The sequence below is a fragment of the Pezoporus wallicus genome, unplaced genomic scaffold, assembly GCF_028554395.1.
Source record: "Pezoporus wallicus isolate ANWC-B61680 ecotype Strahan unplaced genomic scaffold, APGP_CSIRO_Pwel_v1 contig_7657, whole genome shotgun sequence".
Classification (NCBI taxonomy): domain Eukaryota; kingdom Metazoa; phylum Chordata; class Aves; order Psittaciformes; family Psittacidae; genus Pezoporus; species Pezoporus wallicus.
Window position 1 is genome coordinate 459,511 of NW_026642120.1, and position 23,303 is coordinate 482,813.

Below are 23,303 nucleotides of genomic sequence, written 5' to 3' on the forward strand. Positions count from 1 at the left end.
TTTTTCCGATGATGAAGTGAAATTATTTAAAATCAATTATAACATAAAAGATACATCCTGAACTAGGTATTCACTGAACTAAGATTCTTGATTTACACCCTAACATCCTAACCCTAAATGGAAATCCATACATCACCAAGTCAAAGTAATCTGACTTAAGATAACTTACTTTAGAGCAGGAAATAATGTTTCTTTTTTAATTTCCTCTGTTCAGAAGCCATTTGGATTAGCTGGGACATTAATAGCAACCAGAATAATTACTACTGTAGCTATTTCACCACCAAAACTCTACGAGACTTCCAAAGTACAATCAGCCAACACAACTCTTCCTTTGCTTTTAAAACCAGCCCTGAGTAATTTTGGCCACCACTTTATTTCACAAATATAGAACAGCTGTGGAGCAGCTAATGACTTACTTGGAGTCCTCTGGAAGAGTGAAAACATTCCAGCCTTGTACTCAACCACAAAGCAATGCTCCTTGCTACATAGAAAAGATAACTTAAGACATTTGTACCCATATGATGTTAATGAAAGCAGTTTTTTGTAAGTTTTTAAAGAAAAGGGCACACCTTTGAAATGTGATTTCCCATAGTTGCATGACTATTTATATAGAGAAATATAAATTTATATAAATGTATACATATCTATAAATACACATATTATACATTATAGGCATATACATACATACATATATACACTGTATTATATACACATACACAGATTTGTATATACATATTTATAAATATATATATACACACAAATGCACACACAGCTTGCTTCTTTTTAGCTAGCTATAGTTATAAATTCTCCCTCCCCCATGAATCCAAGATGATTTGAATTGCCTCTGGTGAGCTCCCCACGGTTGCCTTCCCATCCCAAACTAAATATAATACTCATTATTCTGCCATTCTGGTATCTGAGAAACTTGGCAACCTTTCTGAATGACTTGAGATGCAGTAATTTCTCCTGCATTGCCTCTAACCTATTCTAGGAGATGCAACACACTGCTAAAATTGAGTGTCCAAAATGCTAATATGTCTGAGAAGTGCCTCCACTGACCTACATTGAGAATGTAGGTCTTAATGTGTCTACTTTTAGCTTCCTAAGCAAAATGCCCATATTTTTAATAACAGTCCAAAGCAAGCCAGGTACCTAAATCTCCCAAAACTTTCCAAAAATTGACTTCTACATTTTAACATTCTAGCTTGTGCATGTATACACACATACATACTCACACAGTATATATGTATATACTGTACATTCTTAGTATCAGCATTTCCACCACATGTATTAGCTGCCTTGTTCCAGTAGAAGTAACACAGAAATCAATTACTACTGTTTTGAGTTAACCGCAACTCATTTTAGGTTGTTGCAAATGGAACATCTCCACTTTATACCTGATGCATACCTGTTAGAGATCCATCTTATCAACGTTTTGTGCTCTGAAGGCTTTAACAGACTTTGGCTGGCTTGTAGGGGCTGGCAAAGCACAAGGCATGTAATACCACCACGGCTAACCTCGGGAGGCTGCTTACAAAGCTGAGTTACAAGTAGGCAATCCAGTCGATACATCTTATAGAATGAAGTCTTGAGGTGCAAAACACCACTCTATAGAAAAACCCAACAAAGATAACCATATTTTCAATCGGTCTCCATTTCATGCACATGGTCAATGTGCAAACCAAGGTGTTGCAACTTGTCAGCCAAATGACTAACTGTGCATGCAGCAAGGCTGAGAATGCTAACAATTTGGAGGCTGGTTGAGAGCTTGGGCCAAAAGCAGGGAAAAGAGGATAGTGTGAGATACTTGATTAGCTGCTCTAAAAAAGAGAGGCTTCGACAAGAATTGTGTGTTGTTATTGACTGTCCCTAACCCAGCAAGACACCTCACTTTCAGGTGCCATTTGCATCATTAGCCTTGGTACAGTTCCCACTTGTCACAACTTAACCCATCTCTGTGGGTCATCTTATTTCCCATCTATTCTATGATTCTATGATTTCCCAGAGATGCCAATGCCAATCCTGCCATCAGCATCGCTGGCTGTAGCATCATGGCCCCTCATTGCCCACAGGAGGAGCATATATATATATTTATATATATAAATTAGATACATCCACATTCCTTACTTTGCTGGTTTAAAACCAAAGGGGAAAAATAATCACAGATTGAACAATGACTGACTCTTTGCCTTAAATCAATGCCTTTACTTATTCTCAGAAAGGGCTGCAGAACAAGTAGCCAACAGCTATGACTTGCTCTTTCATTGAAAAAAAACCTACTAACATAAACTGGATCTAAAAAATACCTTTACTTGCCATATTTCTTTGCTTGCCAACACTATCCACTTTCCAAAGCAGCCAGGTTTTTGGGTCACTGCAAGAAAACATAACAGAAGTGATGCCACAAGAAATTATATTCTCTAATTAAGGAGAATGCGTTAGCTATGTACTTTTTCCAGCAGTGCTTTGATGAAGACTCATCAGCTATGCCCTTGCATGGCAGTTTAACTGCACCAGAGAAACTCTGGATGAGTTTTCTAAAAGACACTGAGGCAAACTTAAATGGCCAGCATCCACTACAAATGTCCAGTTTTTTTAAAGTTCATTTTTTACTGAAACACTACATGATCTTTCTAAGTGCTCAGCACTCCCCTGCTCCCCTGTGCATACCGAACCAGTACCTCTGGTGGTGCAGTAGCCTGGCTACCTGATTGCTCAGGGTGAGAGCTAATGGTGGAGCAGATCAGCTGGCTGTATCCAACCCTGTAATCTGACTAATGGGAATTGCTTATATCTTCCTTTGAGTAGGACTGTCCTGGGCACTCTCAGAAATGAGAGGACACAGAAGAGGGAACACATCTCAACCTTAAGCCTGAGTGGCAATTCCTACACTCTTTTCAGCATAGCTCCTTCATTCTCTAAAAAAAAGAATTAAATTTCAAAGTCCTAATAAAAACTATGATTTTATGAAAATCTTCACACTTCATTGTCTTCCTCTCTCTGGTCATACTCTGAATAAAATCAAACCAAATAATCACAGAGCAAAACAAAACAAAACAAAATATTAATTACACCTGATTTGCAAAGCCAAAGCCTCCAAAGTTCAATGATAGACTTCGGTTCAAGGATTGTTCAGATAATGAACATTATATATATATATATATACACACATATAATAATACAGAGACCAAGTAGAAAACCAAAGATTTATGTGGCTTTCTAGAAAACTCATCTCAGTTTAGGACAGTTACTGTTGTGATAGACTGACTTCATTATAAACAAGTATGGCCTGTAAAAATATTAACAAATACATTTCCACAGTTCTTTAAAAGTAAACCAGCTACTGTCTCTTCAGAAAAGCAAAGTAAAGCTGACAAAAGCAAGAAAAAAAAATCCAAGCATTTTCCTATAATCAGTGTACTAATGCCACTTTAACATTTCAGGAAAGCCTTTAACTTCAGGTGAGATGATTCCTGCAGGATAGACTCCCAAACCTTTCTTCTGCTTTTTTTTGTTTGTTTTTGTTTCAGAATTACTGTTACAGGAATCCCCACGAGCAATGGTGCCAGATCCCACCATCAGCAGAAGCAAGAAGCAACTGCAAGGCAGAAGCAGCAGCATGCCTCAGATCTCTGCTAGTCCAATAGCAACTTATCACAATTCAGGAACTCCTGCTTAAAATTATTCAAGCCCTACTGCAAAATCTCATCACTACAGATACTCTCTCTTCTTGGCACAGTGCTTCAACCGCATGCCAAATTGCCATACTACATGCCATGGACAGGAATATTCCTCCACATTTAGTGGTATCTATTTGAATTCCATTTGACCCATGACTAACCTAAAATAATTCTTCAGAATTCATAAAATATACAGGATATCCTTGAGAGATTTAGAAAATTCCAGTAGAAAAATAAAGATGTTAGAAAAACTAAATGGACATTAAAGATTCAGTATATGACATACAACTGAGTTATTAATATTTTGTATTTGTAAGGGTATTGTGCTTTGCCCTCTATTCTTCTCTATTCCTATTAACTATTCTTTTTAAGGCACCGAACATCTTAGTATTGCATATACATACATCTTCAAAATGTCTAAAAATAATCCCCCAAGAGAAACATCTTTAATGTTCAAAAATATAAAGACTGATGTAACATTCACTCTACAGAGACTAAGACCGTGAGACAGGGAATTCCTACAGCAATGCCAATGGCTCCATTCCTTTGAGCCTTCTCCCATCATTTTTCCACAAAAATGAACTATCTGACACTGTTCTGAAAACCATCACAATATCAATCAATTTAACAGAGAAAATGCCTGCACAGGGGAGTGTTACAAATACTTTCACAGAGAAAAAGATAACCTACATGCAATGCTTTTATCAGTAACCTCCCTAACTGTTCCAACAAACTGAACAGAAATGATAAAAGAAGTTAATGATTTTGAAAGTAGGAAACTATAAGCATTAAGCAAACGAAATTGAAAAAAAACCCAAATCAAAACAACAAAACCCCACAGTTGTCAGTCTCAATATTCTTGCTTTTGAATAAAAATACTAATAAAGTATTTCCAAATAATTTGCAATTGTTACATTAATAATCTTGTTGGCTGTTTGGTTACCTACATATTAAGTACCACTCTGGTAGCAATTTCCACATTTTTTGAATACGCTGAGATGCACTCATACTTGTCTTTGTGCAAATGATCTTATTTTAAAATAAAAAAGCACTAAAGAGTGTCTTTTTAATTTGTGAATGAGGTCAATCAGAAAAAAATTACTGATAGGAAAAACACTTTCTCTATACTGTTACCTATTTTATTCTGAAAAAGTAATGGGGAGTACTTGTCTCAAAAAATACCTGAATACATGTTGTAATTTTCAGAGATCAGACTTTGCTTTTCACTCAAGTCAGTTGACGAAAACTGAACAGTAATGTAGGATTTCATCATTGGCTTCAAGGGAGCATAAATTAGGCCTCCAGTCCATACCCACACAAAGGTTGTTCAAAAAACATTCCACTTCTTCCACTTGCTTGAACAGGCTTCAAACTGGGGCAAAGCTACACTTGCCCAAACTAACCAGACTTTTTCCAAGAATTGGGAAAAAAGATGTATTTCCACTCGTATCAGCATTACAAAGAATTGAAAAATAGTGTATTTTTTGTACAAAGAGCTGTTAATATGAAGAAGTTGGGTGAATTTACTCCATTTTCTCCCATGGAAACAACTGCATGGTATTGTAAACCGCATATATAAACTCACTGTGAAACTCAGCTTTGAGGAAGTCAGATTTAGAATCAGGTGTTGGAAAACTCATAAAATAGGAATACGCAGTGTGCAGCAGCCTGAGTTCTGAGTGACATAAATCCATGCTGTAAAAGCAAATGCCTCTGGATGAAGTGCAATTCTGGAATGAATTTGCACCTAAGTGGCTGGATCATTGCCAGAGGTCATACTCTTCAGATGAGTAATGTAGTTAAGCAATGAACTTCCAAACTTACAGCCAAATTCTACACACTTTTTTCACGTGAACATTTCTGATACGCCTAAAGCTGATTCATCATGTCATCATGTCTTATTCATGTGACCAGTTTGTGTGAAGTAGGTGCCTGAACAAAGTAGAAGTAGCATAACACTCATGAATTACTGCTTGCTCACATTAGTGATTCAGAAACATCTAGAACACTGCAGATTTTCTAGACACCTGTAGGTCCTGCTGCTGTAGAATTGTACAGCAGAGAACACAAGTCAAACATAGCTGCATGTTTCTATCTTAAAATGAAATCAGCCGCAGTGACATGCTCAAAAGTGATTTTGCCTGGAAAAGTCTCTGACAAAATCTTGAGCTACTGCAGCTTAACTCATGCCCACTGAATCTTGTAATATATGATCTGTCTGTAATATTCTCCTAACTGGAGTAGTATAGGTCCTGGCTTGCTGCAACAGACATTCAGAGATGGATCACTTTCCAGATGTCAGATAATTATTCAGAGCATAAAATTTAGCATCTTTCTCTCACTATTCATAGAGTCAAGAGATCCATGAAGCAATTTCCAAATCTCAAACAAATCTTTTAACCCAGGTAGAACATGATGGTGACATCAACGACAATATGTAGGAAATACAAAAGAGCACTGATAATTGAGCACCGCTATTATCCTTTTTATTTCCCTGTGTACAACTGTTATCGGCTACGACTGGGACTTACCTGACCTTTTTTTCTTTTCCACCTGTAGGAAGAATTTCAATATAGTCAATGAGTGAATACAACAGACACATAATGAAAGATTTACTGCTATGCTCTGAGCATCGCCACAAGCTGAACTGCTGAAGCCAATGTTGCTGTGCAACAATGAAATAAGCTAAAAAATTATTTATTTATTTAAAATAGTATCCCATCAAACAGCTCTAATGTAAATGCAGATCACTTGACTTTGATTCCTTCCCAATATCATTAATGCCACTAGTAATACTGTTGATGATCACAGAATTATCATTAATACTCCCTAGTAACTGGGAGCAACTCAGGTTGAAGGAGGTAAAGAGTCACACTTGTCACAAATCGGAGATGATGGATCAATCAACTTTTGCTTCCTGCAGTAGAAAGTAATGCTACTACCCACTCAGCCTCAAGTCAACCTAATGAAATAGCAAAATAGAAGACATAATAATACACATTAGATATGACAATTAAATATCGTCAACTCTTCCAGAATGCATTATCCCCAAATGATTTCAGTACACAAGGAAAAGGAAGTTTCCTACACAAGGAAAGAAAAAGAACTCAACATAAGCCAAAAATTATCGCTTTTAATACAAAATTCCATTCTCATAAAACAAATTTATTTCCACTGAATAAATAGATTTCCTCACCATTCACAGGTGAGACTACTACTTATAGTTACCTTGAAATTCTCTTTCCTTTCTGCATTTTAACTAAAATATAAACATTATTTGCAACTGGCTTTACTATATTTGGATACAAGTATGAACACTGGGAGCTTGGATGGCACAGCCAGATGTATACAGCACCACTCTCACTAGGGGTTGTACTTTAACCTGATTTATATAGTTCCAAACATTACTCGCATGTAGTCTTATCAATGTAATTATGCTTATCATGAGAAGGATCTGGCCTTTGCACTTTGAGGTTTATTACTTTCAACATGTGCATACCCTTCTACTATCCATTAAAAAAAAGAAAAAACCCAACAAAAAACCCAAATGACTGAACTCCAAAGGATTAGAGCTGAAGGCAATGTTAATAAAACACTATTAGCTCAACAGAGGAATATGGGAAATTCAAAAGCATAATATTTTTTACTAATATTATGGAGCTGATGCTAGATTTTCAGACTTTTGATGCTCTCCCTCCATCTCAAAGTACAACAGCTACCAGCAATGCTCAGGAAATCACTTCTGTCGCTCACAGATGCCTCTCCAAGACAGAGTGATAAACAGTCAGCAGTAAGCATACTCACTGAAGCTATCGATAGAGATACTTGGGGTGAAAACAAGTTTGCATGGATTGATCTCCATTAAAATACATTGTGCTGGGTGAAATCAAGTTGTTTCCAAGAGGAGGGGGGGCAGCTGGGGTGAGGTGACACTACGCTGCGAGCTACAGCAGCATCTGCCCCTTCCACAAAGAAAGCAGAGCCTCAGTCCCCAGCAGCAGCCAGAGCAAAAGCCCTGGGGAGCAACACCTTTTGAACGTAGTTGGGAAAAAATAAGCACAATTCACCCGGATAAATGATCGTTAACACTGTTCCGTTAAGACAGATGATATTTATAGATACATATTTCTGTATAAAAATCTGTATTTTAATGTCTTTAGGGTGGCGCCTGGCCGACACCGGCGCCAGGCTAAGGGCTCTCCCCTTCGCGGCCCCGCATGCCCCGCTATAAGGCGCCCCGGCGGGTACATTCGGCGAGGCCGGCGGGGACCAAGAGCGGGTCCGGGTCCGGGAGCCAGGCCCGGACCAATCGGACCTCCCGGCTCTCCCGCCCGGCCGCGCGGCAGCCAGAGCTGGAGCTGTGGCGCCACCTGGCGGCTGCGCGGAGCTGCGCTCCGCCGGCAGCCCGGCATAGGGCCGGGATCTCAACGTGGCCAAGACACCAACCGTGACCTTCCCGGGACGGGAAATCCAATCGTCATTGGTCTCGCTCCGGTTTCAGCAGCGAGCAAACGGCCGCGAGGAGCAGGGCCAGGTGTCTGAAGCCAGTGGGACCCTTTGCCCGACTGCTTCATTCTTTCCCAAAATTAAACTACACTTTCACCTCCCGCTCCAGCTCCATCCAACAGGTAACATGGGCACGGACTGTGACCCGGGAAACGTCAATGTTTCGAACCACAAAACAGAGAACGCCCCCTCTGTTACCAGCAGGCCGAAGAACCAGCACTCCTGCAAGCCACGCCACTCAAGGACACAGTCCTAATTTTAGTGCCAATTTTTAAATGACACGGGATAGGCCATAAGTACTGCAGAAGGTGGGAATAGGGATTGCAAATCATCATTTAAAAGTCTCGGGTGGTATCTTGGCAAAAGAAGATGTACAAGGTTTTTCTCTGTTAACATCACAGTGCATTGAACTATTATTAATAAAAAAGCTCTCAAGGTTAAGATGGGGGAGAAAATCTCATTGGGGAAGTTGAAGTTTCAGTTCAAGCTTTGTATTCCTATATATATATATACATGGAGGTATATATATATATATATGCATTTTTTTTTCAAAACATTTTATTAGGAAAGCTATACCAGACGCATCACTGTACAATGATTAAACATTACCTTTACAATTTATATTCACTTGAAATTACAGAATAAATATATGCACATTGCTGTACCGCTGTGTGTGTGTGTGTGCGTGTGCATGTGTGTATGAGAAAAACATTAAAAGTGCTTCCTACAAAGCCGTTAGTGACAGGTGCTCAGGAGCTTTTTTTTCTTTCTTTCTTTCTTTCTTACTCGTTTTCTGTATAATTGCATGTTGCTTTGATTAGGAAAGTGCGGATGTCCTCCAAAAAAACCATGGCGTCATGATGAAGTGTCACTGAGCATCCCCGAGGTGTGTGCGCCACGTGCTCCCCTCCTTCGGGCTGCTCAGCCCCGGGGGTACCCCGCCAGCCCTCGGAGCTCCCCTCCGCGGCCCGGGCTGCGCTGCGCGGCGGGGCCGAGCTGGCGGGGGGATGGCGGCGGGGGTGCGGGTGGGTGTGCGTGAGAGGGAGGGAGAGAGACAAGAGTGAGACATTCGAGCAAGACCCTCCCCTCCCTTCCCTCTTGCAGTTTCCAGGCATGCAGCAAACTGCGCTCGTTTGCTTCTTTGCATTTTTTTTTTAAATAAATATACAGAACCTGTGCCATGATGGGCTAGAAGAACGCAAGCCAGAAAATGCCATCTTCCCTCCCCCTCCTCTCCAAGGGAAAATATAAAGGAAGTTTACTGCAAACAAACAAACAAAAAAAGCAAACAAAAGACCCCCAAAGAAACCCAAACCACCAAACCGATCAAAAACACCGTTAAAAAACAAGCCCCATCCCCTCCCAAGAAACCCCAAAACAAACCCCAATCAAAACCCAACAAAAACAAAATCCTACCAAAAAATAAATAAATAAAAAAAGACACACACATAGAATTTACTTAATGAGGATCAATACAAAGATCCCCTATAATAATAATATTAATAATAATAATGATATACCTTAGACATGGCACAGTCAAAGTCTCAGTTTCAATATAAAAAATAATGATTGATTAACATCTGCTGGCAAAAGTCTGCGAAGGCACTTCATCGATTAATGATCTGAGACCGGCCCTTCCCCACGGAGCGCACATCTGGCGGGAAAGAGCACACAGCTGTATCCTCGACTCTCTTGCGGCGGTGCCGGGGCGGGCGGCGGGGCGGCGGTCAGAACCGGTACGTGGTCTTCTCCAGGACTTCGAGGTAATCCGGCTTGGTTTGGAGTTTGGCCCTTAACTCGAGGTATTCGCTTGTGGGAGTTTGGTGGTCTGGGAAGCCCTTGCCGGCCGCGAAGAGGAGGGTTTCTTTGAGCCTGGCGTCCTGCTGGAGGTCCGGGTATTGCATGCCAGGTGGGTGGACGTGCAGTTCCTTTAGTTTGGGCACGGTGCCGTATAGGCAGTCCACGAAGCCCACGGCGAGGGGCGGCGGGCGGTCGCGGTCCCGCGGGGCGCCTCCTCCCGCCGCCGCTCCGAGCCCGCCGCCGCCCGCCGCCAGCCCGCCGCCCGCGGGGTGCTGGGGGTGGACGGCAACGATGGTGTTGAGCTGCGAGCTGGAGACGGCCAGGCTCCACTCCTGCTCCTTCTCTAGCAAGGTGCGGTAGTTGGTGCCCGGGTCCTGCGCGACGGCGGTGAACCGCTCCCCGCCGCCCCGCAGCAGCTCCGCCGCCTCCCCTCCACCGCCGCCCGCCACCTCCTCCTCCTCCCGCGGCTTGTAGATGGGGTTGTTGCACATCTGGGTCACCGGGTGCGGGATGTAGTCGTAGACGTGGCCCGCCGGGGGCGCCTTCTCCGGGGAACACTCCCTAACCCCCGAGCTGCCGCCACCGCCGCCGCCACCGCCGCCCTCCTCGAAAAGCCGCGGGCAGCGCAGCGGCACACCTCCCAGGTCGTTCGCCTCCCCCCGCGGGCCGCGGAACGGGAGCTTCCGCCGGCGGCGGCGCAGCACGAAGGCGAAGAGCCCGGCGGCCACCAGCACGGCGGAGAAAAAGAGAACGAGGAGGCTGAGGATGAGGACGGAGAGAGGGACAGCTGCGGCGGCCGGCGGCAGCTCATAGGCGGCGGCACCGGTGGCGGCGGGTGGCGGCGGCGCGGCGGGGGGCGAGGCGGCGGCGGGGCGGAGGGCGGCCGGGCAGAGCGCGGCCAGTTCCAGGGAGCGCAGGTCGCGGCGGGCCAGGGCCTCGGGGCTGGCGCACAGCACCTCGCCCACCACGCTGACGGAGCTGAGCGCCTCCAGCCACTGCTTCAGCGGCACCAGCTCGCAGGTGCAGTCCCAGGGGTTGAGCTTCAGGTCGATCTGGACGATGGCGTGTAGGTGCTCCAGCACCCCAGCCACCGGCAGTGCCAAAAAGTGGTTGTTGCGCAGGTTGAGGCGGGTCAGGGAAGTGCCGGCGAAGGCGTCAGTGGGCAGGGTGCGGAGCAGGTTGTCGTTGAGGAAGAGAAGCTTCAGGTTGGGCATGAGGCTGAAGGCCGCCGGCTGGATTTCCCTGATCACGTTGTACTCGAAGTACAGGTAATGCAAACTCTGCAGGCCCCGGAACATGCCTGGGGTGAGCCGCTCGATGTCATTGCCATTCAGGTACAGGCTCTTGAGATTCGGCAGGTTGATAAAAGCCCCATCCTGCACGTAGGAGATCCGGTTGTTCCCCAGGTGCAAGAGATCCAGGGAGGAAAAATTCCAGAAATCAGAGCGGTAGATTTTCTGAATCAAATTCCCACTCAGGTACAGCTTCTTGGCGTTCAAGGGCCTGGGCAGGAGTTCGGAGATGTTGTGGAACCCTCGCTCCTTGCAGTTGACTGTCAGGCCCAGGTCATTTATGTGCAAACTGCAAGAGCAGCCGGTCGGGCAGATGATGGGGATGGGGGGCCGCGTCTGGTAAGCAGCCACTGGTGGCTGGTTTGGCCCAGGGTATAGGCTGCGTGATGTTGGGGGAGGCCGGGGCGCCCTGGGCTGCTTGGTGGGTTTGGGCTGCTTGTTGGATGTTTTGTACTCGACAGAGGAAGCAGTGAAATGGAAGGAAGACAGCATGGAGGAAGGCTTCGTAGGCCATGCATTCTCCTTGCTGGACGACAGCTGAGGGATGCCTAGGCTGGCTTCCACCTCAGAGTCAGACAGCATGGGACAGAGCTTACTTCTTTTGATTTCCCGAAGGTCCTTTCCATGGAAGTGGAAGGGAGTCTCACAGGTGATGTCCCCCACCAGGGCGGTATAGGGGATGCGCTCCAGCCAGCTCTTAAGCTGCACAATCTCGCACGTACAGTTCCATGGGTTCTCCTCCAGCTGGATCTCCATCAGGCTCCTGCCAATATGGTCCAACATCCCACGGTATGAAAGGACTTTTAGCCGGTTCCCACGTAAGTCCAAGTGGGTTAAGGACACAGACTTAAATAAGTTGGTGGGAAGCATGGGGATAAGATTGTCATTTAGGATGAGGACCCTCAATTTACTTAGGTTTCGAAATGCCCCACTTTCAATCCGTTTAATGACATTATAATCTGCCTGCAGATATTCCAGACTTTCCAAACCCAGGAAAGTGTCATTTCTGAAAATGTCCAATTTGTTTTCGTGCAAATACAACCTCTTCAGAACTCGGAGCCCATTAAAAGCCCCTGTCTGAATGTCCTGCAGTGCATTGTTCCCAAGGTTAATAGACACAGCATTGTTCAAGTGAAGAAAACTATTGGTGTACAATTTTCTCATGGAATTCCTCTGCAAATAAAGTTTAAAAGGTCTTGACCATGACTGTGTTATCTGACTAATATTTATAAATCCTTTGTTGTCGCAATGTATATGGAAAAGGCTCTCCTTCACTTCACAGTAACATGGATCAAAGCAGGGCTCATCGAGTTCCTCCGAGTCCTCTATCAAGGGAATTGGTGTAGTCCATGCTAGAGCAGTTGTGCTTAGAAGAACTATCCACAACATCCTTCCTTTATGAAGTGTCTCTGCTGTGAAAAGTTTCATCATTTGTTGATGTTTACAAAACTGCAGTGGGGAGAAAAATGCAGATTTCAGTATTTTTGTCCTGCCTCACTTTTTCCTAAGCCCCTACCTGCTAGACTTATGTTAGGCTCTTGGAAAGTTCAGCAATTGTTGAGCAGATGTTCACAACCAACTCTAAGGCTGTCAGATGGGTGAGCCTTGCCCTGATTTATACTTAAGAGATGTTAGAAGGTTTAATCACGCGATATCAGCCACCCTTATCTCCCCCCCCCCCCCCCCTTTGGTAAATGCCACCTATAAAGAGAGGACAGCACATGTAGAGCCACACAGCGACACTGAGCGCACAAGCTGAGCATGTTGCATCTTTACATGTTTTACACCATAGAACCATGGATTCGGACCACACATATTTGATACTCATTTGCAATTTTAGCTTTGTAGCCATCACAGCCCGCATCGACTGTGGGGGGGAGACACAAGTGGGTAGGTTTCTCCAGTGTCGCACCACATCTTTCATACATGTAAACTCCCAAAGTTATTGAATCTCAATCCTCAAATCTCTCTCCATCCCGACTCAATATATTCCATAATGTAAGTTCAAAGGAATGAGCAAGGTTTGTTGATGTCCCTGGCAAAACAGTTCCCTTCATAAATCCCCACAGTCTTATCTTTAAAATAGTAAATGGTTAACGATACTGATTTAAAAGAAAATCTTCCCCTTTCAGATGCTCTGATGAATTAATGCAACTGGTATATTATCAGATAAATACATACCACATATTAGTCATTTTAGCTGATTAAAGCATTTAGAGATGATTAATCTTTCTAAAGCACATACCCATGCGATCAGCAGATCTAAAGGGAAGTGACAGCTAAAGAGGCACCTAGGATTGAAGCGCTCAGCCTGCCTTGGATTAGGGTATTCTGCGCCCCCAGGACCAAGCAAGAGACCCAGTTAAAAAGCTGAAAGTGGAAGAAAAAAATACCTTGACACTTACCAGCCGATAAATTATCTATCCTACTATATACATTTTCGAATGAAGACACCATTCTTCTCTAATCAGATGAAAATAATACTGCACTAATGAGGTGCAGCTCCTTCAACATATGGTTTCACCCTTCCTTTCATCAGATATTTTTAATGTATGGGCACAGAGAAATGCTAAGGATGGTAATAATAATGGCAGTGATGCAGCCTTCCTTGAATCTCTGAAATGCCCATTAGAATTATTCATAGCTATCGTTGCTTTTAGTCTTAATCTTTCAATAGGAAAGGTCTTTTTTTCCTTCCTCGTGAAAGAACTAGAAAAATTTGCCCCCCCATCCACAAACTTAAGAGCAGAAAGATACATTAAGGGAAGAGAAATGCCAGAACAGAAATCCTTAGGATCAACTTGCAAATGAAACCCTCCCCTGTGGGAAAGAGGAGATGGTTGAAAGCATGGAAAAAGAAATACCCCTCTGCAATTAAAACCAGCGTCTAATTGGGAAGAAGAGAGAGATGAGAGCTATGTTGCAGTATAAGTCTTTCTGTCTCCTTTGCAAGATATTAGCTACTTAAGTTCGTTCTCTTCTGCAAGGGCTATAATAAAAAAAAAAAAAATAAAAAAAAGAGGATTATTATATCTTCTTTTTGGAAGAGGGGGTGTCTTTAACCCTAGGCGGAAACAAAAGGATCCAGAAAGGTTGTACTTACCGGTTTGCAGGAGAGATTTTAGCACATCGTTACAAACAAAAAAAGAGTGGAAGGGGGAAAAAAAAAAAAAGAAGCTCGAGTTTAAAGATTGCTGGTTTCTCTCTGTCTCTCCCTCTCTGTCTCTCTCTCCCTCTCTCTACTCCCGCTGAAGCTGAGGCAAAAGGAAAAAAAAAAAAAAAAAAAAAAGCAAGCCTGAAACGTGCCGGGAATGCAATGAGCCCCTCAATGATCTTCTTTAGGATGCAGAGCTGCTGTTTGGCACACTCAATGGAGGAGGGAGGAGAGGGGCTGCTGCAGGCTCCGCCGCCGCCTTCCCCGGGCCCCAGCAGCGCGGAGCGGGCGGGCTGGGGCGCGGCGGAGGACCGCACGCTGCTCGCCGCCTCCGCGGGTGCGGGTGCGTGTGCGTGTGCGTGTGTGTGTGTGACTGCGTGTGTGTGTGCGGTGCTGTTGTTGCCCTGGATCAGGCTTTTCCACGTCATGAAAATCAGCTTCAAGAAGGGGAACAAATGAAGGGGGCGCGCTTGGCATCAGGTCGGGGGCGCGCATTTGGGAAGCCCTGACTGTACATTTTTTTTTTCCCTGCCTTATTTTTTTTCCTTTTTTTTTTTTTTTTTTTTTAAGGGGGAAGGAGGGGGCTGGTTGGCGGAGGGGACGGGAAGTGGGAAATGAGCAGATGGGGGGGGGGGGGAAATACAAGAAGAATCATAGAGAAAAAAGCCGCCGGGATGGGTCACAATTTACACAAACCCCGCTTTAAGAAAGAAAAAAAAAAAAAAGGTAGGGGGAGGAAAAAAGCCTAAGTCTGAAGGAAATCAAAGATGCTGTAACTGCAACCGCCATCTGAGCCGCTCGGGGAGGAGGGCAGCCCAGTGGGTTCCGGCGAGGGGCCACGGGGTCCAGGCCCGGCCGCCCGGCTCTCCCCGCTGCTCCCCGGCGCCTCGTCCTCTCTTCCCTCTCCTTGCCTCCCGTCCCGATGCCGAGCCGCGGCTCCAGCCTCGCAGCCTCTCCAGGAGCCAGCGATCTCCCGCCCGCCACGCAGGCGAAGCTAAAATTCTCGGGGGAACCGACCCGGCACCGTTCGCATCCTTCCACCGCGGAGTGTGCGAGGAGGCGAAGGGCCGCGTCCGCGGAGAGCAGCGCCGCCGGCCGGTATCTGCCCGCCCCAGGAGCCGGAGGCAAGTAACAGTGCTGCGCGGGGACACGGGTGGAAGCGGCCGGCGGGGGGCGGTGGATCCGCGGAGGGGGGCGCAGCGGGGGCTTGCGCGGGTTCGTTCGTGGCTGAAAGTTGGCCGGTGAGATGCGCCGGCGGGGTGTCCGGCTGAGGGAGCAGAGGGGACTGCGGACTCTGCTCTCCCCCCCCCGCAGGTCACATCCCCGGACGGGAGAGGAGGTCTGCTGGCAGGGCAGGGAGTTGCCCCCACGATGCCTCCTGCATCTCCGCTGTCCGCACACGTCCTTGCACCTTGCGCACCCGTGCGCGCATCCCCAGGCGCGCACACCCTTGCACACCCGTCCCCGGCACATGGATGCGCGTATCGCCACACTCAGGGGTGCCGGGAGGTTGCGGGACCCGCGTAACGCCCTGGGGCAGCTGGCGGCACTCACCGCCCTGCTCCGCGCCGCTCTCCTCCCTCCGCGGAGCAGGGGGATTGATCGAACGGGAGGAGACTTAACTGGAATAGCTGCTCGGCAGCCAAAAGTTGACGGGCAAAGCTGCAGGTGCAGGGGAGAGAGCCTGGGGGAGCCCTCAGCCTCAGGCCGCCCGGACGGCGCTCTCCGCTGGCAGGGGCGCTTCCTCCGCGCCCGCGGACATGTATCATCTTTCCCAGCCTCCGAAGCTCCCTTTCACCGGTGAAATATGGACTCACCACTCCCTCCTAATTAAATTGCTGCATCATTCATTTTCTGACGCGGGAGCAACATGGGGTACCGGCAGGCAACACGCACCTGACACCCCTTTTTAAAAAAGAGGGGGAAGGGAAAAAGGGGAAACCGTAACAGCTTGTTCTTAAACCAAGCTCACACAGCAGCTTTAACAGCAACTAGGAGAAACGACCTCTGCGCTATGTTTCGGGGGAGAGAGTCTTAGATGGCACACCCCCCTCATCCCCGCTGCTGGGCCGAGGAGCCGGGGGCGGGGGGGCGCAGCCGCGTCCTGCCCTGACCTTGCATTGCCGCTTTCGCCGGCCGGCAACTTTCCGAAATGCACGCGAATGAAACGCCCGTCCTCTTCTCCTAGGCTCCTTTCTTCAAGTTTTGCCGATGGCCTAGGGCGGGGAGGAGAGAAAGGTATCTGTGCGGGGGGTTCGGGTGTGACCCTGGAATGCAAAGCAGCCAGCGCTGCAGGGCTCCTGGTCCCCCGGCCCGGTCGTTGCCCCGCTACGCAAGGCAGCCCCGAGAGATGTCCTCGGGGATGAAGGAGGTACGTCGCCCCCCAACTCCTGCTGGCATCCCTTATGCGCACAGCAGTTTGGCAGCGAGATGAGGAGGAGATCGCAGCTCACCAGAGAGGCTTCTCTCCCCAGGTTTGGCCGGGATGACAGACCTGCGTCCCCTTGTCCTGCCAGACAGGAGACAGAAATCACCCTGGGCCACTCCCCTTCATCTCCCCTAGCCCAAGCGGCTGACAGCCTCCCTGCTTCTTGTCCTTTTGTCGACACAACCTGCTGAGAACAGGATCAGTGTGAGAGTGATTGGCAGGAGCTCCAGCTAAGGGTATGGTAGACTGATGTAACCAAGGTTAGGACATCACTTGATTATTAATAATAATTATTATTATTAACAAGTGAGCTCTTTCCTTGCAAGCCCCTGCCCTGGAACTGCGGAGTCAGGAAAGATACATGTCATCTGGGTGGAAGGCTGGCAGGTGCCCTTCTGGCTGCAACTTTCCAGCCCCAGCTGTAATTACTGAAATGCACCTTTTACCTCTGACAGCCTTGTGAAAGTAAGGGAGAAAGAAGCCACTTGTGGGACAAACTACAAAACAATACTTGAACAATTACTGTACCTTTCTGAAAGTACCATCACAGCATTATATTTCCACTGGAGGCGACCATTTCCCCTGCTGCAGTTGTTGCAACGCAATCATTTAGTGCTTCATTTAGTCTGCAGCCTAAACCAGCCCTGTCCCTTCCCAACAGAAGTGTTAATGATTGAGAGAAAGAGGGAGTTTTCTTCCAAAGCTCACCCTGCCTGTCCAGAAATAAATATTCTGATCTTTAATAGTTGCTTCTGTTTCAAGCAATCTATGGTAAGGGCAAAAGCAATAAATAGTGCAAGGGCAAGGGAAACTCTCTTGTAATTATTATAGATGGGAGCTGCTTCCTGGCTCTTTTGTTAAAGCTAAGGAGTAGTTTAGAGGTTCTGGATCTGAGGACAGGAATGTTTTGGATGCAGTCAGTGCCTGGGCTCCAGCTGCATTTCTGCCTAAAAGCCCCTCAGAGCCAGCTCCTGCTGTGCTGTGCACTCATATCCAGCTCATTGCATGCCAGCAGGGAGGGGGGATCCCCATGAGCTGCCCGTTCACGGGGACAGGTGAGCTTGTGGGAACCCAAGTGTGGGAGAGGGAGTGGAGAGGCCCAAGTGAGCTGTGATGCTGATTAATCTGTGATTCAAAACCCACATGGACTTGATTGGAAATGCTGCCTGATGGGTGTTCTGGGGAGAGATGCTTGTGTGCCCCTGCCCAGGTGCAGGGCAAGGTCTGCAGCTAGGAGAGGGCTCCCTGCAGGGCACCCTGTCCCCAGAGGCCTCACCGATGAAATGTGGGAATCCTTGAATTAGGAGGAAAGGCCAGAGCATTGGGCTGTTGAAAATACAGCGATCTAGCGCTCCAGCATGCAAAGAGTGGTCCTGGGCAGGGACATTCACAGCTGCAAAGGCTGCAAGACACAGAAGTCTGGTAATGCCATTAGTCTGCCTGGGCTGCATTCAAATCTGAGCCTTGCAAGGCAAGGACTTAAAATTCCATCCCTCGCCTGGTGTTCCCTCTTATGTCCCCATGAGACTTCCATTTGTCTGGTATGTTCAGATAAATATATTTAAAACTGAGATACCCCCCTTTTTTATATATATTTTTTTTCTTTTCTCTTTTCTTCAATAACCTTTCAAATTTTATTGGTTTTGTATATTATAAATTGTTCAAATTGAAAATTTTTAGTGTTTTTGAAACTATTGATTGGGGAAAATCAGAGAATCTTCTCCTCTTAGCAGTCAGTGAAGCAGTTTATGAAGCTTAACTTTTCATTTTCCCTGTTTGTCACTTAGTTCATTTATCAGATAGAAAGAAAAACAAAATTATCAGGTAGAATTTACCCACAGTCCTTCCTGTTAAGAGAAGAGCTGTGTTAAAATTTATGTTATGATGTGCCAATACTCTTTTAGGTACTGTGACCTCTGTTGGTCAGAGGTCATGGTATCAACAGTTCTGATTCATTTCAGGGGGATCCAAATTTGATGCAGAGGTCTGTCCCGTCCCCCTCAAGTCAGTGCAAAGGTTTCGTTGACTGCTGGAGGATCACATTTGGACTGTGAGAACTCAGGCCAAGGATCATTTCTTCTTTCAACGCCAAGGGGAGCTGCAGAATGCCCTAAGGTACCTTCAGCCTGTTACTGGTCGCTCAACTGAAGGCTGGTATCCTTTTCTCCATACAGTCCTGGTATTTGACACGCCACCGGCTCAGATTACTTGAAATGCATAAGCATTGGTGAATACACATGAAATGGACGAAATGTAAGAATTTTAAATTGGGCTTTTCCAGCTGGAATCCTTTGGGCTGGACAGCTTCTTATGTCAAACTGATACTCATGGACACAATATTTACTCTTAGTCACCCTGTTATCAGTTATAGAATAGCTATTAATTTTTCCCAAGGCAATTATACTCTCTATAACTGATGCATCATCTTCAGATTAAATGAAGAAATAATAATGCATTAAATTATAATTCATGGAATAATGTAAAAGTTCTCCACTACTTTAAACTCAATAAGATGCTGAAGCTGTACAGAAACCTTAGCCATGCCTTCAGTAACAAGCTATATGTAATTGATTTTTACTTATGGGATTCTTTTCAGCAGAGGAATTTTTGCCCAGTATTTGATGATATGTGTAAATATTAAAAAGAAGGGGAAAAAGAACTAATGGATAGTATTAAGATAGAACCGCAAATACCAGAAAATCATGGGTGCAGTACTTTTAATGGATTGTTATTAAAAATAAAAGAGAAAAGCAGGCACAATAAAAGGGAGTTTTTAATGGACAAAATTGTCAGTTATGTTATCCTCACTGATTCCTGACATTTCAAGATCAATTTTTTATCTAATGATTCAATGGCCTTAAACATTTCCTTCTAGTAAATCAGGCACAGCTATAGCTTTTTTCCCACCTCAGGCACGTAAGCCTGCACGCTGTTTCTAAATCTGCTGGTATTTATTACAGCCAGTGTCAAAAAAGTTCACGCTCCACTTATATATGAGCTTCTCTTTGGCCTTTATTAGAATGATGTACAGCCATGGTTAGGCATGCACAACTTCCTTTGACAGCAGCCAGAATCTCATATGTGGATCAAAGGTAGGTTATTTCCCTTAGGGTGATATCTTCCCACTGGAACCTTGGAGTTAAAAGCTCAGCTCCAGTGCACAGAGGGGCTTCTTCAGTGCTTGCCATACTTCACATTGGCGATTCTGCAGCCACACAGTCAAATAAATCCTCCTACATGACAATGTACTGCCTCTTTTTTAAGCTTTTTTGTTTGCTTGTTTTTTGGTTTTTTTTTTGGTTGGTTGTTTTTGTGTGTTTTTTTTTTTGTTGTTGTTGTTGTTTTTTTGGTTTTTTTTCAGTGGAGAGATTTATTTTTACCTGGTGGCAAAATTACAGGTTCTGGTGTCCTAAATGAGGCTAAACATGGACCATGCAAAGGAAGAACATGAACTTAGAACTGTTTTTTCTAAGTCTCTCTATCCATTCCCCAAAGACCCCAGTGGCAGGGCAGAGACCTTCAGCTGGTAACTGCTTTATTCCTCCCGTAAGAAAAATCTTAGATAATACAAAAATAGTGTTTGAATTCTGTTAGCTGAAACACTTGCTGCAGAATAACCATTGTGGTTTATTTTTACATGTACACACTCTGCATGTAAACATTTTCTTTTGCAATTTCCAGTCTGCTTTGAATGGTTTTCTTTCCAACTTGTGGGCTAATCTGATGTACATCTCGATTCCTTTATTTTGTCTGGGCACATGAAAATGGAGATTACCCTGCAGTATGCGCTGTAAGCAACAGCATGGATTTTCAGAGCATCTGGATTTAGAGTTGCCAGAATTAGAAACATGAGCCCGACGAGATCATGCTAGGGCAATTCCCCAGTACCAGGCCATAAAACCAATCAATTTAAATTGTAATAGAAGGCACTATGACTGCACTGAATTTCTGTGTGAAGGGAGGCACTTACTGCTCATTTGGAAAGAAAAGCTCATATTCTAAATTGCTTTTTAGATCAATCTTGATCCTACTTTTAGTGATGTCAATGGTGACACTTCCGTTCAGTCCAGTGTTGCCAGAATTTTACATTTAGTGTTAAGTACTTCTCCTTTTCCCTCTCTCCTCCCTTTCCTAAGCTCCCTTACAGCACTGCTCCCTGCAGTTCCTCTTTGAGGACAGTTAAGATGTAGAGGTAGACTTTACCATTCAGCTCAGAGTCAACAAGATGGATAGTCATTTTAATCTCTTCAGAAAAGTAGTTCAACAGCTATGGATGAGATGACAAGAATGATGTCTTCTCTGCTCTTGCAAGTCTTGCTCTCCCTTCCTTTTGTTACTGATGTCACAAGTCTGATAGTAGCCCCCAGTTATGAATACGAGATGATCTTTCATCCTAAATGGGCTCACCTATGACATTCAAGATGAGCTGACTCACTCCAGTTTCAGTTACCTGCAATGGAAGTTGTGGACTAATGTATGTCTGTAAAAATGGCAAAAGAGAACTGGATCTTAAACTCATATATCTTTTCTAACATTCAATACTGTAATACTCAGGTTTCTAATGCATGATATATTAACACATTTGCATGCACTTAATATATTATTGTTATTATGCTAGAATTATTAAATGGCAAGAGACAGAATCAGCTGAAGTACCTGAGCATGTCTTCCTAGGCCTTCAGCTCCAAAACGGCCTCCAGAGAAGCGTTGCCCTTCATCTTTCCTACCAGCCAGGGAAAAAGGCAGCTGTCATGACTTAGGCAATGAAAATCAGGATCAAAATTGAGTAGTGTAGCTATCCCTTACATGCAGTAGTTCCCTGTTTCTTTATCTAATGCAATTTTGTACAGGAGGGAAAAGCTGAGGAAAATAACTGCTTTTCATTTTTCAAATACTGAGATAGTTTTTTTCTGTTGATTTTTTCTTTTTTTGCTATTTTATATAAATTGCATATAAATAATTAAAAAAATACATATATTCTTTTATGAGGAAGAGTGGGAACCACCATTACTGATCACTGCATCCAGACAGTCATTACATGTAGAGGATCAGAGGTCTAGAAAGTAAGACCTGTGAGGAAAGAGTAAATTAGGACTGTTCTAAATGAAGGAGTAGGAAGAATGTGGTAATACTTTTGAATTATATAAAAATATACTGGAAAATAAAGGGAATACTTTGTTCTCTATTAATAGCATCAGATAGAGAACAAGAAATTGGTCTTAATTTGTAGTTAAAGATTTATATCAAATATTAGGATGATGTTTCTGATAGTGAAGGTGACAAAGACTGGCTAAGGAGGTTGCAGAGACTCTAGTAAAAGAAGCCTGCAAAAAAGAATGTCAGGGAGCAATTCCTGTAGCCTGGAGTTGGATTAGGTGATCCCCTGAGTATCCTCCAAGACCTGTATTTCTCCGGTTGTTTATGTTGAGGGACAAATTGTTTGTGATCCTATACTATACCCCTTAAAAATATATATGTTGTTATTCAACCCAGTAGGAAAATTAATAAAAAACAAATTTGAAACAAAATTCCAATAGAAACGATAACATAAATTAACATGAAAGAATTGAAGATTTGTAGGTAAACAGTAATGATATATCCAAGCTCTGAACTCATGCAATTGGCTAAAATCATGATCTTGAAAGTGTGTATATATATATATTGTACATATGTATATACAGGCACACACATGCATGCAAACCTACATCCTTGGATGATTTTATGTATCTTTAATTTTCCAAGGTTCTTGTTCGTCAGGGTTTTATTTTTTATTCATTTTCTAGCTTCCTGTGCCATCCATCTGTCTTCAGTTGGTTCTCCAGCTAGAAATATCAGCTTCTCAGGTAGTCACCTTCCAAAAACTGGAATTTTAGGAAAAATCTCAATATAAACAGATTTACAAAAAACTCTGAGAATTGGGATTGCTGAATATAGGTTGAAATCTTAGGTATTAGTGTAAGAAGGACAGTACCATGTTAAAATGTAATATCCATAACAATACTCGGTATTTCCCAACCACTTTTATAGTGTTAAACGTCAGCAGTTTCAAAGTATGTGAGGAAGGCTTCCTTTTAGCTGTTGATTTAACTAGGCTTAAAATCCAATGAATAAATTGGCTCATAAATAAGTGAATAAACATAGTTCATCAGCTTGTGGGGTGCACAGTGCCCACACAACAAATAACAAGCTACACGTCCCACTGTGAACAGTTTATGGCCAAAAGACTGCAGGAGCACTACTGTGGAACTGTCAAAATAAAACATATAATGGACTCATAAATGAAATGAACAGATATTGGTTTAAAATCAAGCCCATAAATATGTGTCACACCTGTCCTCTGTGTGGTCAACGGCAATCAAGCTGTTATATTCTGAACGTATTTTCAAGCTGATGCTGTCTGATTTGTCCTTCCTTCCTTGATGAGAGATGTCAAGGAATAAAGT

At 44.4% G+C, this 23,303-nt stretch overlaps 2 protein-coding genes across 2 annotated transcripts in view; one reads left to right on the forward strand and one right to left on the reverse strand.

Annotated features, from left to right (window-relative positions):
• Window positions 1-23,303, forward strand: part of LOC130608972 (uncharacterized) — a 188,803-nt gene that overhangs the window by 24,745 nt on the left and 140,755 nt on the right. The gene's annotated exons all lie outside the window — the stretch shown is intronic.
• SLITRK3 (SLIT and NTRK like family member 3) lies at window positions 9,629-14,970 on the reverse strand. Its single transcript, XM_057427473.1, has 2 exons — window positions 14,382-14,970; window positions 9,629-12,727 (listed from the first exon to the last, which is right to left on the reverse strand). The coding sequence occupies exon 2, from the start codon at window positions 12,707-12,709 to the stop codon at window positions 9,914-9,916; it is 2,796 nt and encodes a 931-aa protein (XP_057283456.1). The 5' UTR covers window positions 12,710-12,727; window positions 14,382-14,970; the 3' UTR covers window positions 9,629-9,913.

What these genes read in the sequence shown, in the direction of transcription:
- SLITRK3 (XM_057427473.1), bottom strand. Translation starts at nt 12,709, where the DNA reads ATGATGAAACTTTTCACAGCAGAGACACTTCATAAAGGAAGGATGTTG.